The sequence below is a fragment of the Aotus nancymaae genome, unplaced genomic scaffold (assembly GCF_030222135.1).
Source record: "Aotus nancymaae isolate 86718 unplaced genomic scaffold, 86718_ANA_hifiasm-v0.15.2.pri h1tg000032l_0, whole genome shotgun sequence".
NCBI classification, from domain to species: domain Eukaryota; kingdom Metazoa; phylum Chordata; class Mammalia; order Primates; family Aotidae; genus Aotus; species Aotus nancymaae.
The window spans coordinates 13,034,586-13,048,230 of record NW_026988445.1 but is presented as its reverse complement, the minus strand read 5'-3'; the positions used below and the strand labels follow the sequence as shown (position 1 = coordinate 13,048,230).

Here is a 13,645-nt window from a genome sequence, read left to right as displayed (position 1 = left end):
GCCCAGCTAATTTTTTGTATTTTTTTTAGTACAGACGGGGTTTCACCATGTTGACCAGGATGGTCTCGGTCTCTTGACCTCGTGATCCACCCGCCTCGGCCTCCCAAAGTGCTGGGATTACAGGCGTGAGCCACCGCGCCCGGCCCCAACTTAGTTTTCAAAGAAAATTTCTATTTTTATGTTCATCTAATCAGTGAAAGTAATAAGTCAATCAGATCATGTAATCACAGTAACAAAGAGCAGACTCGTGGACACACACAGTGGAGCCCTGATATGCTGCAGCTGGACCAGTGGGAGCTGAGCAGGCAGGCAGGCAGGCAGGCAGGCAGGCAGGCAGGCGCAGCGCCCCCTTCACCCCCCGCCAGGACTCCAGGCCTTCAGTCTTCAATCTTCCCGTGGGATCAGTCATTGGTTTTGTATAGGGAACAGAGAAGGTTATTTAGTCTGGTTAGTCAGATAAGTGGAGTTTAGTTGTATGTGAAATTGCTTTCTTTGCTGTGCTGTGAGGAGCTATACAAATATAAGGTGCTGTTACTGATTATTCAGCCAACATTTATGGTACCAACTCTGTACCTGGCATAGTGTCGGTTCTGGGGTCAGAGGTGACAGACTTCTACCCTGGGAGTCCCCTGAGTGACCATGTTAACAGGTCATGGCCTCAGAGCGATGTGGGCCACGGCCCCTGTGACTCTCTCTGCCGTGGACTTTTCTCCTAGAACCCGATCATCAGCCAGTTCTTCCCCACTCTCCTGCTGTGGTCCTTCTCGGCTCTGCTCCCCTCCATCGTCTACTACTCTACACTGCTGGAGTCCCACTGGACCAAGTGAGTGCCCGGGAGCCCCGAGGCCCTGCCCCTAAGAAGAATGTCTCTGATCGCTCCCTTGTCCACACCCTTCCCCCAGCTGCTCAGGCAATGGGCACATGGCAGAGGCCTCACTGGGGGTACCTGGAGCATTTGGGGACTGCAAGTGCTCACCTTTGACTTCCTGCAGGTCGGGGGAAAACCAGATCATGATGACCAAAGTCTACATATTCTTGATCTTCATGGTGCTGATCCTGCCCTCCCTGGGTCTCACCAGGTATATGCTGCCACCACCTCCTCTAAATTCAGAATCAGTCACATCAGGAGAGCATTGTCTCTAGGAGAATGAAAATGGTTTGGTAGCAGAAGCAAACCTCTAACAATATCTAAGCCTGTCGCAGCCACTTGGCATACAGTGGGGCTGGTCACTGATTCTTCTGGCAATATGATGATTATTCTTTAAAAAAGAAAACACCATGTTGGTCAGGCTGGTCTTGAACTCCTGACGTCAGGTGATCCACCCACTTCAGCCTCCCAAGTGCTGGGATTACAGGCATAAGACTCTGTGTCAAAAAAAAAAAAAAGGAAAAGAAAAGAAAAAGCTTGGAAATTTCGTGGCTAGGCATGGTGGCTTATGCCTATAATCCTTGCATTTTGGGAGGCAGAGGTGGGCAGATTGCTTGAGCCCAGGAGTTCCAGCCTGGGCAATATGGTAAAACCCCATCTCTACAAAATAAAAAAAAAAAAAGAAAGAAAAGAAAATGAAACTTATCAAGGACCTTCCACTTAGGGAGGGTCTCGTCATGGCTTTGTTTATCTCAAGGAAGGAAGTTTCTGTTAAAGCAGACCGTGACAGGTCATGCCGTAGTAACCGGAGTCACTGAGAACAAAAGTCGATCTCAAGTTTTGGCCTGTTTTTAGAGCAAAAGTGAAAGCCTGTGTAGTGACGACATGGAATGCTGGAAATAAACTCTTAGGGGATTCCTTTGTTTTTCAGTCTAGATTTTTTCTTCCGGTGGCTCTTTGACAAAACTTCCTCGGAGACCTCCATCAGGTTGGAGTGAGTATTGCCAAGTTGAGTTGTGGAACCATGGCCCTGGGTGAAAGTCCCACAGGGGCTGGGGCTGCAGTGGGACGGGAGGGGGCAGTCGTAGTCTATGCTTCCGAACAGGCCTCTGCCTCCCCCAGACAGCAGCGCTCGGGGCCTCACCACCACCCTGCCAGGTTCCTGGTAGACACCGTGGGAGCTGACCCACTTTGTGCTATACTTGCAGAAATGTGGTTAATTTTTTAGGCCAGAACTCAATTAGCAGCTATCTCATTCATTCTTTGAAACTTAACTGAGACATAGTCACATGGGGAGAAGGAATTGCTGGGTCTCAGTGGTGCCAGGGAGTGGGGAAAGGAGAATAATAATTACACATGGCAATCAGGATGCCTCTGGGCTCTGGGGATTATTTTTGCCACAATAGAATTAAACTTATTCCTGATGTATTTTATACCATGCCCACTTAATAGTAATAGCTATTGTTTAAGAAGGGAGTATGCCAAATGCTTGATGCATCTTTTTCTCACTGAATCTTTACAACGAGCCATGAGGAAGATACTAGTATTCTCTCCATTTTATAGATGAGAAGACTGAGGTTTGGAGCTGTTGAATAACTTGTCCAAGTTTACCCAGCCAGTTAAGGAACAGAGCTGGGATTCAACCCCAGCCCCTACAGACTATATGTTAGGTCTTAATATAGGCCCAAAGCTTGGCCTGACTTTCCTAAAAGAATGTGCTTACCTGTAAGGATGGGGTGAATTGTTTTAAATGAGTTCTTGCTGAGTAAGCTGATGATTTGGGAGCTGGCGGCTGTGATAGACACACATACATACAGCCAGCAATTGTCTAGGTTGACAGTGACTTTTAGATAGACAAATCCAGTGACCACCTCAGTCCTCATCTTCTGTGGTCTGTCAGCCACATCTGACACATTTTTCCGAGCCTCCCTCCTCGAAGCTCTGCCTTGGCTCTCTCATCCCGCGGCGTCTTCTTCTCAGCCTCCTTGGTGGGTGCTTTCCCATCTCCCCAACTCTAGATTTTGGCTGCCTGAAGGCTCAGCCCCCAGTTCTGGGTCCACACCTCTCTAGGTGACCTCAGCTGAACCCACGGCTTCCATGCCATGAGACTGCTCCTGAATTAACTGATATGGACAACATCCACATTTATGTCTCTAGCCTGTACCTCCGGGCTGATAACCCAGCTGCCCACCTGAAACTCCACTTGGAGTTTGCCTGGGGTCCCACAGATGTTACCTGCCAAAACCAGACTCCTGACTTTTACCCCCAGATCTGCTGCTCTACAACTTTCCCCATTCCATGATGTTTTTCCAATTGTTTTGGCAAAAACCTTGAGGTTCACCTTGTTTCCTTTCTATCCCTCCCATGCCACACCCAGCCTATCAGCAAATCCTGACCGCTCTCTCTCTCAAGTAGATCCAGAATCTCACCACCTCCATCACAACCACCCTCATCCCGTATGGGGATGACACAGCAACCATCTGTGTTGTCTCCCTGACCCCATCGGAACAGATCCCTTGCCCTGAGCCGGGCCCCAGCCCCTTTCAGCCATGTCTCCTGCCTCCCCCAGCCCCCTGCTGTCCTGCCCCACCTGCCCTTTTGTTCTTCCTGGATGTGCCACCGAGCCTCTTCAGGCGACTTACATCGACTTATATGTTATTCCCTTTTCCTGGAATCTTGTCTTCCCAGGTTTTGGGATGACTTGCTTCCTCACTTCCTTCACATCTCTGCACAAATATCACCTAGTAAGAAAGGCTCCTCCGACCCCTGTGTAATGTAGAAACCCTCCCTGCTTTATTTCCTCTGCAGCGCTCGCCACCCCGGCATATGGAATATGTGTGTGTTTGCTTGTTTGTGCCCCCAGCTAGAATGTGAACTTCAAGGGAGTGGGTGAGGGCTGGGGCACTGTTCTGTTCTCAGTGCCTAGAAGGGTTCCCAAATATGTGCTGAATGAAGGGAAGAGTCTTGGGCCCTCCCAGGGGCTTTCTGCTCCTGCCCAGCCTAGGGGCCCCTACTCTCCCTCCAAGAGCGGCTCTCAGCTCACAGACCTGGGCCCCGGTTCCCCCAGGTGCGTCTTCCTGCCGGACCAGGGCGCCTTCTTTGTGAACTATGTCATCGCCTCAGCCTTCATCGGCAATGGCATGGAGCTGCTGCGGCTGCCGGGCCTCATCCTCTACACCTTCCGCATGATCGTGGCCAAGACGGCTGCCGACCGCAGGAATGTCAAGCAGGTGCCTTCCCCTGGGCCCAGGGCTGTGCCTCTGACTCCCTCCCCTGTCCCCCTTCCCTGACCTGAGGTCCACTCATCCCCACTACCCCCACTAGTGCATAGCATTTACCCAGCCACCCACTAGGGCGGGCACTGGGCTAAGTGTTTCTCAAACCCAGGCCCACTCAGGCGTGGCCTCCTCCAGCCTCCGCTCTAGCTCACAGGCTGGAGGAGAGAGCTTGGGACTCTGGCATTTGAAACAGTTCGATTGCACACATACAAACAACTCAAACCAACAGACTCCTTTTCCACGCGCACCCATTTGTGTAAATTCTTAGTCGTACCCCAGATGTCAAAGGCATTTTTGGCTTGTGGCATTTATTCAAGGATTCCCTTTTATTCTCCTCTGCCACGGTGGGCACTGTGTGAGGAACGTGGGAGAAGTGTTGCATTCCTTCATCTCATCCTCAGTCCCCGTATGAGCTGGGCACTGCTAGTATCCCTATCTCAAAGAGGCATGAAGTAAGCTGGCCCAGATCCCGTCCTAGAAGGGCTGGAATCGCGAGGAGTCACTTACAGTTCATCCTCCGACCACCTCTTCGCTCCAGGGGCGCAAACGTCTGTTGGGTGGACAGGATCGGAACAAAGGGAGCACTAGCAAACACCAGGAAGGCTGGGTGTACTGAGTGAAGTGGGGCGGCTGGGAGGGATAGGAAGGACCTCGGGAGGCGGGGAGCCACGTATCTATTTCCAAAGTCCTCCTCCACCCTGCTCTCCCCTCACCACTTGGAGAGCACAAAAGGGTGTTTGAGGTGGAACAAGCCCGCAAGCTCCTCACCACCTCCTCCTCCCAGAACCAGGCCTTCCAGTACGAGTTTGGAGCCATGTATGCATGGATGCTGTGCGTCTTCACTGTCATCATGGCCTACAGCATCACCTGTCCCATCATTGCGCCATTTGGTGAGTGGCCCTGGAGCCTGTCCCAGGGTATGTGGACGGCTGATTGCACCAAGCCTCTCAGAGACAGCTAACACCAGGGCGTTACGATGTTCCCAAAACCATAGTCACAAGAACCACAAGCTGCCCAAGACCCAATGACACCAAATTTCATTCATTTCTTTCTTTTTTTGTTTTGAGACACGGCCTCATGCTGACACCCAGACTGGAGTACAGTGGCATGACCTTGGCTCACTGCAACTCCCACCTCCCAGGCTCAAGCCAACCTCCCACCTCAGCCTCCTGAGTAGCTGGGATTACAGGTGCCCACCACCATGCCTGGCTAATTTTTTGTAGTTTTAGTAGAGACAGAGTTTCACCATGTTGGCCTGGCTGGTCTCGAACCCCTGACCTCAGGTGATCCGCTTGCCTCGGCCTCCCAAAGTGCTGGGATTACAGGCATGAGCCACAGTGCCCAGCCCATTCATTTTTAAATGAATTCCTCCCACTGGCCCCAGCTAGGACCTCTCTCAGTACTTCTGGTCTGAGGTTCTCTGCCCGCTGACCACGTCGTTCATGGTTGATTTCTTTAGCAGCAAGTAAGACAGTGCCATAGTCACAATCACAGCTCTTGTGCTGCTTTCACTCTGGCAGATGGTTGCCTCCACGTGGGTTACCACATTTAATTCTCACCTCATCCTACAAGGCAGGTCCTGTTTCTACTCCCCCTTCACAGATGAAGAACTTCATATGTTGTTAGTAAGCAGGAGAACCAGAATTTGAACTCAGGACTATTTGACTTTAAAGGCCAAGGTCCTGGCCACTGAAATAAAACATCTGGAACTGGCAGATGAATGAAAGACTCTAGAAGAAAACAGAAAACCCAAGAGACTGTTGGCAGTAATAGCTGAGGATGAGGGGGAGAGATTGTTTTAGTTTTCTCTGTATACGCTTTTGTGTAGTTTTAAAAATCTACAGTATTAACACTTTCAAAACAAAATTTATTTTTCCAAAAAGAAACTGGGCCTGGGCACAGTAGCTCACCCTTGTAATCCCAGCACTTTGGGAAGGCGAGGCAGTGGATCACCTGATGTCAGGAGTTTGAGAGCAGCCTGGTCAACATGGTGAAACCCCGTCTCTACTAAAAATATGAAAATTAGTCAGCTGTGATGGTGGGCGCCTGTAATCCCAGCTACTTGAGAGGCTGAGGCAGGAAAATCACTTGAACCTAGGAGGCAGAGGTTGCAGTGAGCCAAGATTGCACCACTGCACTCCAGCCTGGGCAGCAAAAGTAAAAACTCCAGCTCAAAAAAAATGGCTGGGCATGGTGGCTCATGCCTGTAATCCCAGCACTTTGGGGAGGACAAGGCAGGTGGATCACCTGAGGTCAGGAGTTCGAAACCAGCCTGGCCAACATGGTGAAACTCTCTTTCTACTAAAAATACAAAAAATTAGCCAGGCCTGGTGATGGATGCCTGTAATCCCAGCTACTTGGGAGGCTGAGGCAGGAGAATCGCTTGAACCCAGGAGGTGGAGGGTGCAGTGAGCCAAGATTGCACCACTGTACTCCAGCCTGGGCAACAAAAACGAAACTCCATCTCAAAAACAAACAACAAAAAACTGGCATAAAAGAAAAGGCAGCACCCACCTCTGGTGGTTCCTGCTCTATGCTTCTTTGCCACCACTGGGGTAAGACCCTTGGGCCTCATTCTCTGTTGACGGATGAGGGCGGGGGTCAGCCGAGTGGGAGAAGGCTGGGGGTGTGGGAGCACCGACATACTCGGGGGCTCAGCATGGGAAGGGCTGGGGAGGAATTGAGGCCAGGTATCTGACTATGAAACAGCCTCTTTCCAAGACGATCCTGGAATGTTAGTGTTCCTTGGGGACAGGATCACAGACACTGCAATGCCCTTGGGGTCACAGAGAAGTGAGGAAGCAGGTAGGAGGAGAAAAAACTAGCAGCCAGAGGTGCAGGGTGCCTCATTTTGTATTCAAGTAGTAGAGCCAGCCCTAGCTCCTTGGCAAAATAGCCGCCCCTAAGAGGAAGAGGGCAGAGGCGCCCCTGGGACCCCGTGAGGTTTCCAGCTCACAGCCCCATGCCCTGCAGGCCTCATCTACATCCTGCTCAAGCACATGGTGGACCGGCATAATCTCTACTTCGTCTACCTCCCGGCCAAGCTGGAGAAGGAGATCCACTTTGCTGCTGTGAACCAGGCCTTGGCGGCCCCCATCCTGTGCCTCTTCTGGCTCTACTTCTTTTCCTTCCTGCGCCTGGGTGAGCAGCCCTTCCAACCTGGGGCCAGCCTTTGGCCTCCCATCCCTGCATCCACACCAGCCAGTTTTCATGCATCAGTTTGGCATCTAGTCAGAATGTGGAGCGCAGAGTAAGGGCTAGTTAGGCGTCCAATCAGAACGTGGTGCCCAGAGTGAGGGTTGGCTAGGTGTCCAATCAGAATATGGTGCCCAAAGTGAGGGCTGGTTAGGTGTCCAATCAGAACGTGGTGCCCAGAGTAAGGACTGGTTAGGCATCCAATCAAAACATGATACTCAGGGTCAGGGCTGGCTGGGTGTGTTGCTGACAGCCTAGCTCCTAAGCTAGCCCAAGTGCAGGTGTAACCCTTGTGAAGGCCTGGTCAATTGTCCCATGCATCCCTAGAGAGAAGACTGCCTTTATCAGCTGTGCAGGGACTGAACCAGAGGAGATGGGGAAGCTGATCCACATTGCCCTTTGTGGGTGGTGGATGGGCCCAGCTCCCTGTACCTCCTGGCATGGAAGAGGTGGGGACATGGAGGAGGGAAAACTGACACTCCTGGGAAAAGACATGTCTGCCCCGGTCAGACTGGGGATGTGGGAGTGTCCATCCTACCTAGCCCAGGGCACGGGAGACTGGAGGGAATGGACCCAAGCAAAAAGGCTGGCAAATTGCCATTGACTTGGTGTCCCAGTACCTGAAATCTGACCAGGGATGATGCCAGCCATTCAGTGGGTCCCTCTGTGTGCTCCTGGCTGTGAAGACACCATCCTTGCTGCTAGAGTTGAGGGGTGGGGGCGGGGGGTTAGACTTTGCCTTGATTTTCTGCCTGAGGGAGAAGTCACGGGCAGTTTCGGCACCAGGTGTGGCCCTTCCTCAGCCGGGTGAAGGTAGGTGGCAGCCCCTCCCCACCCACCCCCAAGGCTAGCCACCCTCTGTCCCCAGGTCTGAAGGCCCCTGCCACTCTGTTCACCTTCCTGGTGGTGCTGCTCACCATCCTGGTCTGCCTGGCTCACACCTGCTTTGGATGCTTCAAGCACCTCAGCCCTCTGAACTACAAAGTAAAGTCCCCTGTCCCCACTGCCTGGACAGGCCCTGGGAGGAGATGGTGGGGCAGGCTCACTCTCAACCCCTCCCACCCTCAACACAGCAGCAGCCTTCTCCAGATTCTGCTTCTCCGTGGGAAAGGCGTGGGTGGTTGGGTGCCATGTGTAGCTTCCCTTCCTCCCCTCATCCCTGCACTCCCCCACCCCATCCTCTCTCGGGCTGCCGGGGAGCTTGGTGCCAGCTGGTACTATTATTCTGGGTGTTAATAGTCTGTGTGTTTGGAGGGTGTTCGTTCACAGGGATCAGTTTTGTTTATCATTGCAAGTTTTTGCTGTTATCTGCAGACAGAAGAGCCCACAAGCGACAAAGGAAGTGAGGCAGAGGCCCACATGCCCCCACCGTTCACAGTAAGTCGTCTGTGCCCTTCACCCCACTGAGCCCTTCAGCCCATGAGATTGTCGCCCTTTTCTTGTCTGGTTTTAACAGTCCCAGCCAGATGGGCCTCGGCAAATGTGCTTTGATCATCTCTTGCTAAGATCACATGGCAGGGAGATTTGTGAATTAATGGCAGAGAAGGAATCCCAGTCCCTCTGGGTGTTTTAACCTGCATATTTGAAACTGTTGAGATAATGAGTCTTGTCTGGATTCGTGCCCATCCCCCTTGGTTTCAGTTCCCTGCTCTCTTTCCTCTGCATATTTAATGCCTGGTGAGTTGGGGCGTCAGTGAAGGCACATTGTAAGGTGCTAGTGTTTGATTAAGCTTTATCATCAGCGATGAACCTGCCTGTGTGAGTTCCTCCACTAGGCTCCAAGAGGGTGTCAGACAGACTTCCTCTGAATTCAAGAAATGAGCACTGCGCCTGCTTCAGAGGAAGACCCCAATGGAAGAAAGACACAGGGCTCCTTCCCTTCCTGGTTCTCCCTGCACGTAGACTCCAGGGTCCTGCTCCTAGGCTGGGGCTGGGAAGGGAAAGCAGAGCCCCAGGGTTCCAGAGCTGTGACCACTGGCCTTCCTGACAGCTGGGGCCAGGACAGAGCTGACCTCATCTGCAGGGTTCTTTCTGGTGGCTGCCTCCCAGGTTTCAGGCTCTTCTATCAGTGTCTGTCCTTGGACAAGCCCCAAAAGAGGGAGGGCCTCAAAAAGACTCATTACCCAGAGACACCTGTGGCTGTGCTGGCCCGGCAGGGAACATGCAGGACAGGTGGATAATGTCAAGCCCTCAGCCAGGGTCTCAGGAGGATTGGAGCAGGGCTCTGTGCCCTGGGTCAGTGGCTGGAGGCTGGGATTGGGAGGAAATGAAACTCACACAGATTCATTGAGCATCCTGGGGGTCCCAGGGCAGCGATCGAAGCCCACCTGTATAGGTAGACTTGTTCTATAAAGTGAGAAATCCTCCTGGAATCCAGGGCCAGGAAGTTCTGTTTCTTCTGAGAAACTGCCCGCCTGTGCTTCCTTCTGTGATCATGAGAACTGTGTAGTTGTGCTTTCTCTTTTGCCCTGGCCGCTAGGAAATTCTGCAGGTGGCATATTTTAGGTCCTAATGTCCTATATTAATGTTGCTGTTTCTTCATATGTCCTTTATGGCCACTGTTTGTGTCCTCCTGTTGGGAGAAGGGCAGGAGGGGAGGGATCCAGTGTGGAATCTCATCTCTGCCCCAACCCAAGCACGAATCCATTTGCTGACAGCCCTACGTGCCTCGGATTCTGAACGGCTTGGCCTCAGAGAGGACGGCGCTGTCCCCACAGCAGCAGCAGACCTATGGTGCCATCCACAACATCAGCGGAACTCTCCTGGGGCAGTGCTCGGCCCAGAGCCCTGTGGACAATGTGGCTGCTACCCCCCAGGAGGCCTGAGGCCGGGTGAGCTGCCAGCTGGGCCAGGCTCAGGGGAGCCTGTGGGGTGAGGAGACAGGTGAAGCAGCCTGACTCTCAAGTTCATGACTTCTTCCCATCTGTTTTAGGTCCCTCTGCTCTGAAAAGATGCAACCAGAATGGCCTGGGGCTCAGGCCCTTGGCTGAGTGGGAACGTGTTGGGACTGCCCAGCTGAGCCATTGGGTGCCGATCTTTTCTGGTCCCAGCCATGGTGAGCGGAGTGCTTGCAGGCCTCTCCCCTCCCTTGCTCACCCCAGTTACCCCCCGGCACAAGCTTCCAGCTCTGCAGCTGGGGGAACATCCCCAGTGGTTTATCGCCAAAACCATGTGGTGGACTTTTGCTCCCCAGACTGATGAATCCAGGAGAATATATGGAGAGAGATGTAACCAGGGGAAGGCCTCCTCCCTTCTGAGCACACACACTGCCCACCCCTCTGTAGGCACACACATAACTGATAACCAAAGAGATGCTGCAGTCCAGTCTGAGGTCTGGCTGGGCGTCCAGCTCCCCACTCCACGGCCAGTCCGTCCCCAGCCTGGCAGCCCCTCCAGGCTGCACCCAGGCCCTGTGTGCCTTGGATTCGGAAGGGTAGGAGTGAGCTGTGGGGAGCAGACTGGGAGGCGGCCAGTGCTCCTGCAGCTGTGCACACACCTCCGCATCCTGCTAGGGTTCTGTGTTTTTGTATCATGTTGTCGGGGACACTCTGGCTGGGTCAGGGTCACCCCACAGGCAGGGACAAGGACTACTCAAAAAGTGCCCATTAGACCACGGTTAAGATCCAGCCTCTCCCACCTCTTGGGGGCTGACTGCGTGAGTCTGCATCTCCAGCAGGCTCTGTGCAGCACTCACTCACCCCCTCCCTCCAAGGTGGAGGGCAGAAAGGACAGCATGGTCGGCACACAGGAGGGGGTGCCTGGGCTGGGTGCAAGGCCATCCCACTGCCCTTGAGCTGCAGCTCTGGCAGGAAGGAGGGGCTGTCCCTCTTCTATCTCCCGGGGATCCCTGGGGATGGGATGTAACTGACCTTCTGCCTGAGAAGCCTCCTCCCTGCTGTCTCCAGGGGGCACCAAGGCGCAAGCCTGTGCGGTAGGGGCCGGAGGGGGTGCGGAAGAGCAGGTTCAGCCTCCCTGCAGCCCAGCTGGACCAGGGCCTTGGTGCCTCTGCAGGCCCTGCCTGAACCTGTCTGCTGGTCTTGTGGGCCTGGGCCTTATCACTCGGGGACCCTCTTGGCGCCGATTTGCCCCCGTGGTGCGGCCAGTGCTGCCTCTGCTCCACACCCCCTGGCGCTGGAAGGGGTGGGGCATTTGCCATGGGTCGGGTGCAGCATAGCCCTGGCCAGCAGCCTCATCCCCAGCCAGCCTCCCGTGCCTTGGCCAGCAAGGAGGGGCCTGCCAGCTCTGCTTGGACAAGGGGCCCCTTGTGGGGTTGGGGTACGCTCACGTCACTGCGTTCCAGCTGCTGTTAGAAATAAAGTCATTTATCATCAAGGAAGGCCATGTTGCTTACCACATGGGGTGGGGGGGTTGGGGAGTGAGTTTGGAGGGGTGAGGGGGTGAGTGTGGGCTCCCAGCACAGGCAGGGGACGGAGGCAGACTCATTCCTCAGAAAAAAGGTATCTTCCCCAAGAAAAGCCTGGAGGGTACTTGGGGGCCGGGGCGGGGAGGAGGTCACTGCCGCTCCAGCACCGACAGGAACTTGCGGATGTCCTGGGCGAGCAGGTCCGGCTCCTCAAAGGCCGCAAAGTGGCCCCCACGAGCCATGTAGGAATAGGAGATGAGCTTCGGGTACTTGAGCCTTACCCACTTTTCAGGCGTGTGGATTAACTCAGAAGGGAAGGCGGAGAAGCCAGTGGGCACGTAGACCTTCATCCTGGAAGTGACAGGGATCCCATGGAGGGATGAGGCTGTGGCCCTGCACCTTCCCCCAACCCCCTCCTCCCTTCCTGCACAGCAGAGGGTTCAAGGGCCTGAGGGGCAAGATCAACCGGCCACCCACAAGGAGCCATAGAGAAAAGGACAGATTCAGGGTCTCAACTATCCTCCCCTCATTAAGGGCCCTCTCTCTTCTGGGAGGACCACACAGGCAAGGACATGGGACAGCCTCTAACTCCCCACCTTTGAGGGCCTCCATGTGAGACTCAGAAATCCCAGAACCATCAGTGCCACACCAGACCAGCATCCTGGACTGGGGAGAGGCACTAAGGGCCACCTGGGAGCCAGGCATGTGATCCCTCCACAAAGGTTTTCTCCAAACACCCCCACCTTTAGTGTTCTTATCCAAGGGCCCCTGGGACACTTGCAGGCAGGGTTACACTTATCCCACCACCAAATGCCCTTCCTGGAGTTCAAGACAGGCCACCCCCTGCCCCCAGCCTGAGTCCCCTGCTCTCAGCTCGGCCAGACTCACCGCTCATGCTTCTGGGTCATCCAGCCCTGTCCCAGGTTCTCCTTGTAGAAGCGCTGGGAGGAGACGATGGTTCCTGTTGTCCAGTAGAGCATGATGTTGGTCAGCAGGTCGTCCAGGGAGAACTTCCTGGGAACACAAGGCCCCCCTCTCAGTGACAGATGCAGTTGTGTGACAAAGGGCAGCCAGACAGTCCTGTACATGCCAGGCCCTGCCCACACGGCTTCTTCCCTGAGACCTCATGCAAGGTGTGTGGTATCCTCTTGTCACAGGCAGGCTGCGCCCCTGGCATCAGACTGGAGAGCATGCATTTAGTTGAAGTGTCTCTTGTTACCCCAAGGCCCTCCCCCACCTGCCTCGCCTCTACACACCCATCCCCTCTCTCCTGCCGCTGACCTCTCCTACCCTCCCCTCAACCCTGCACCGTGAAACTGCTCAGGGCACCAGCTATAGGGTGACCCCGTACCAGGTAGCATCTTCTAAGCTCCTTACCTTCATTTAATTCATGTTTTCCTCTGAGCAGCCTATGGGACATAGGTACTACTATCTCCATTTTCCTTATTAAGTGGAGAATCCAAACCTAGGCAGCCTGGGTCCAGGATGCACACTCCACAGCCCACCTTCCACTCTTCCCAAAGCAGGCGCTCCCAACCCCACCTTCCTCTCTAAAACCCTGGCCTCTAGCAACAGCAGCGTTGGGCAGGGACAGAGATTAAGGGAACAGCCTTTTCAACGCCATTTTGGTGGCAAAATGAAAACTGGTCAATGAAAGCTCGTTACAGTACACACGTAAACTCTGTGACCTGGCTTTCTGCAAGTCGGCCAAGTGCTTCCATCTCCCTTTCAGCTCTGCCCGCAGCTTGAAAACTACAACCGCCATTTCCACCCTAGTGTGTTCCTGTTGTCATATCCTGTCCCCCGCTGCTCAGGGCTTTGCTGCTCCCTGTAACCTGGAGCCAGAGCTGCAGGAGTGGCCCAGTGGGATAGTCTGGTGAGGCCTCACATCCGGCTCCAGGTATCTGTGTGCAAGGAGCAGGCCACACCCCTTGCCAAGGT

General features: G+C 54.0%; 2 protein-coding genes across 10 annotated transcripts in view; one reads left to right on the top strand and one right to left on the bottom strand.

Moving 5' to 3' along the window:
* TMEM63A (transmembrane protein 63A) overlaps positions 1–11,668 on the top strand; it is a 36,167-nt gene extending 24,499 nt beyond the window's left edge. For 6 of the 9 annotated variants that reach the window (XM_012459792.3, XM_012459789.3, XM_064383562.1 and 3 more), the window contains 10 exons: positions 717–823; positions 993–1,079; positions 1,800–1,862; positions 3,936–4,098; positions 4,931–5,036; positions 7,120–7,287; positions 8,210–8,325; positions 8,656–8,718; positions 9,999–10,172; positions 10,274–11,668. In XM_012459792.3, coding sequence (XP_012315215.2) covers positions 717–823; positions 993–1,079; positions 1,800–1,862; positions 3,936–4,098; positions 4,931–5,036; positions 7,120–7,287; positions 8,210–8,325; positions 8,656–8,718; positions 9,999–10,166 — 1,041 coding nt within the window. In that variant the 3' untranslated portion in view covers positions 10,167–10,172; positions 10,274–11,668. Of the gene's footprint in view, positions 1–716; positions 824–992; positions 1,080–1,799; positions 1,863–3,935; positions 4,099–4,930; positions 5,037–7,119; positions 8,155–8,209; positions 8,326–8,655; positions 8,719–9,998; positions 10,173–10,273 lie in introns of those variants that run through there. The other 3 variants (XM_064383564.1, XM_064383565.1, XR_010345091.1) reach the window with 3 other exon arrangements.
* The window catches only part of EPHX1 (epoxide hydrolase 1), a 35,342-nt gene continuing 33,342 nt past the window's right edge, over positions 11,646–13,645 (bottom strand). Inside the window, exons 8-9 of the mRNA XM_012459798.3 lie at positions 12,593–12,718; positions 11,646–12,055 (exon numbers count right to left, since the gene is read on the bottom strand). Of these exons, the coding sequence (XP_012315221.2) occupies positions 11,854–12,055; positions 12,593–12,718 (328 nt within the window). The 3' untranslated portion in view covers positions 11,646–11,853. The remainder of the gene's footprint in view (positions 12,056–12,592; positions 12,719–13,645) is intronic.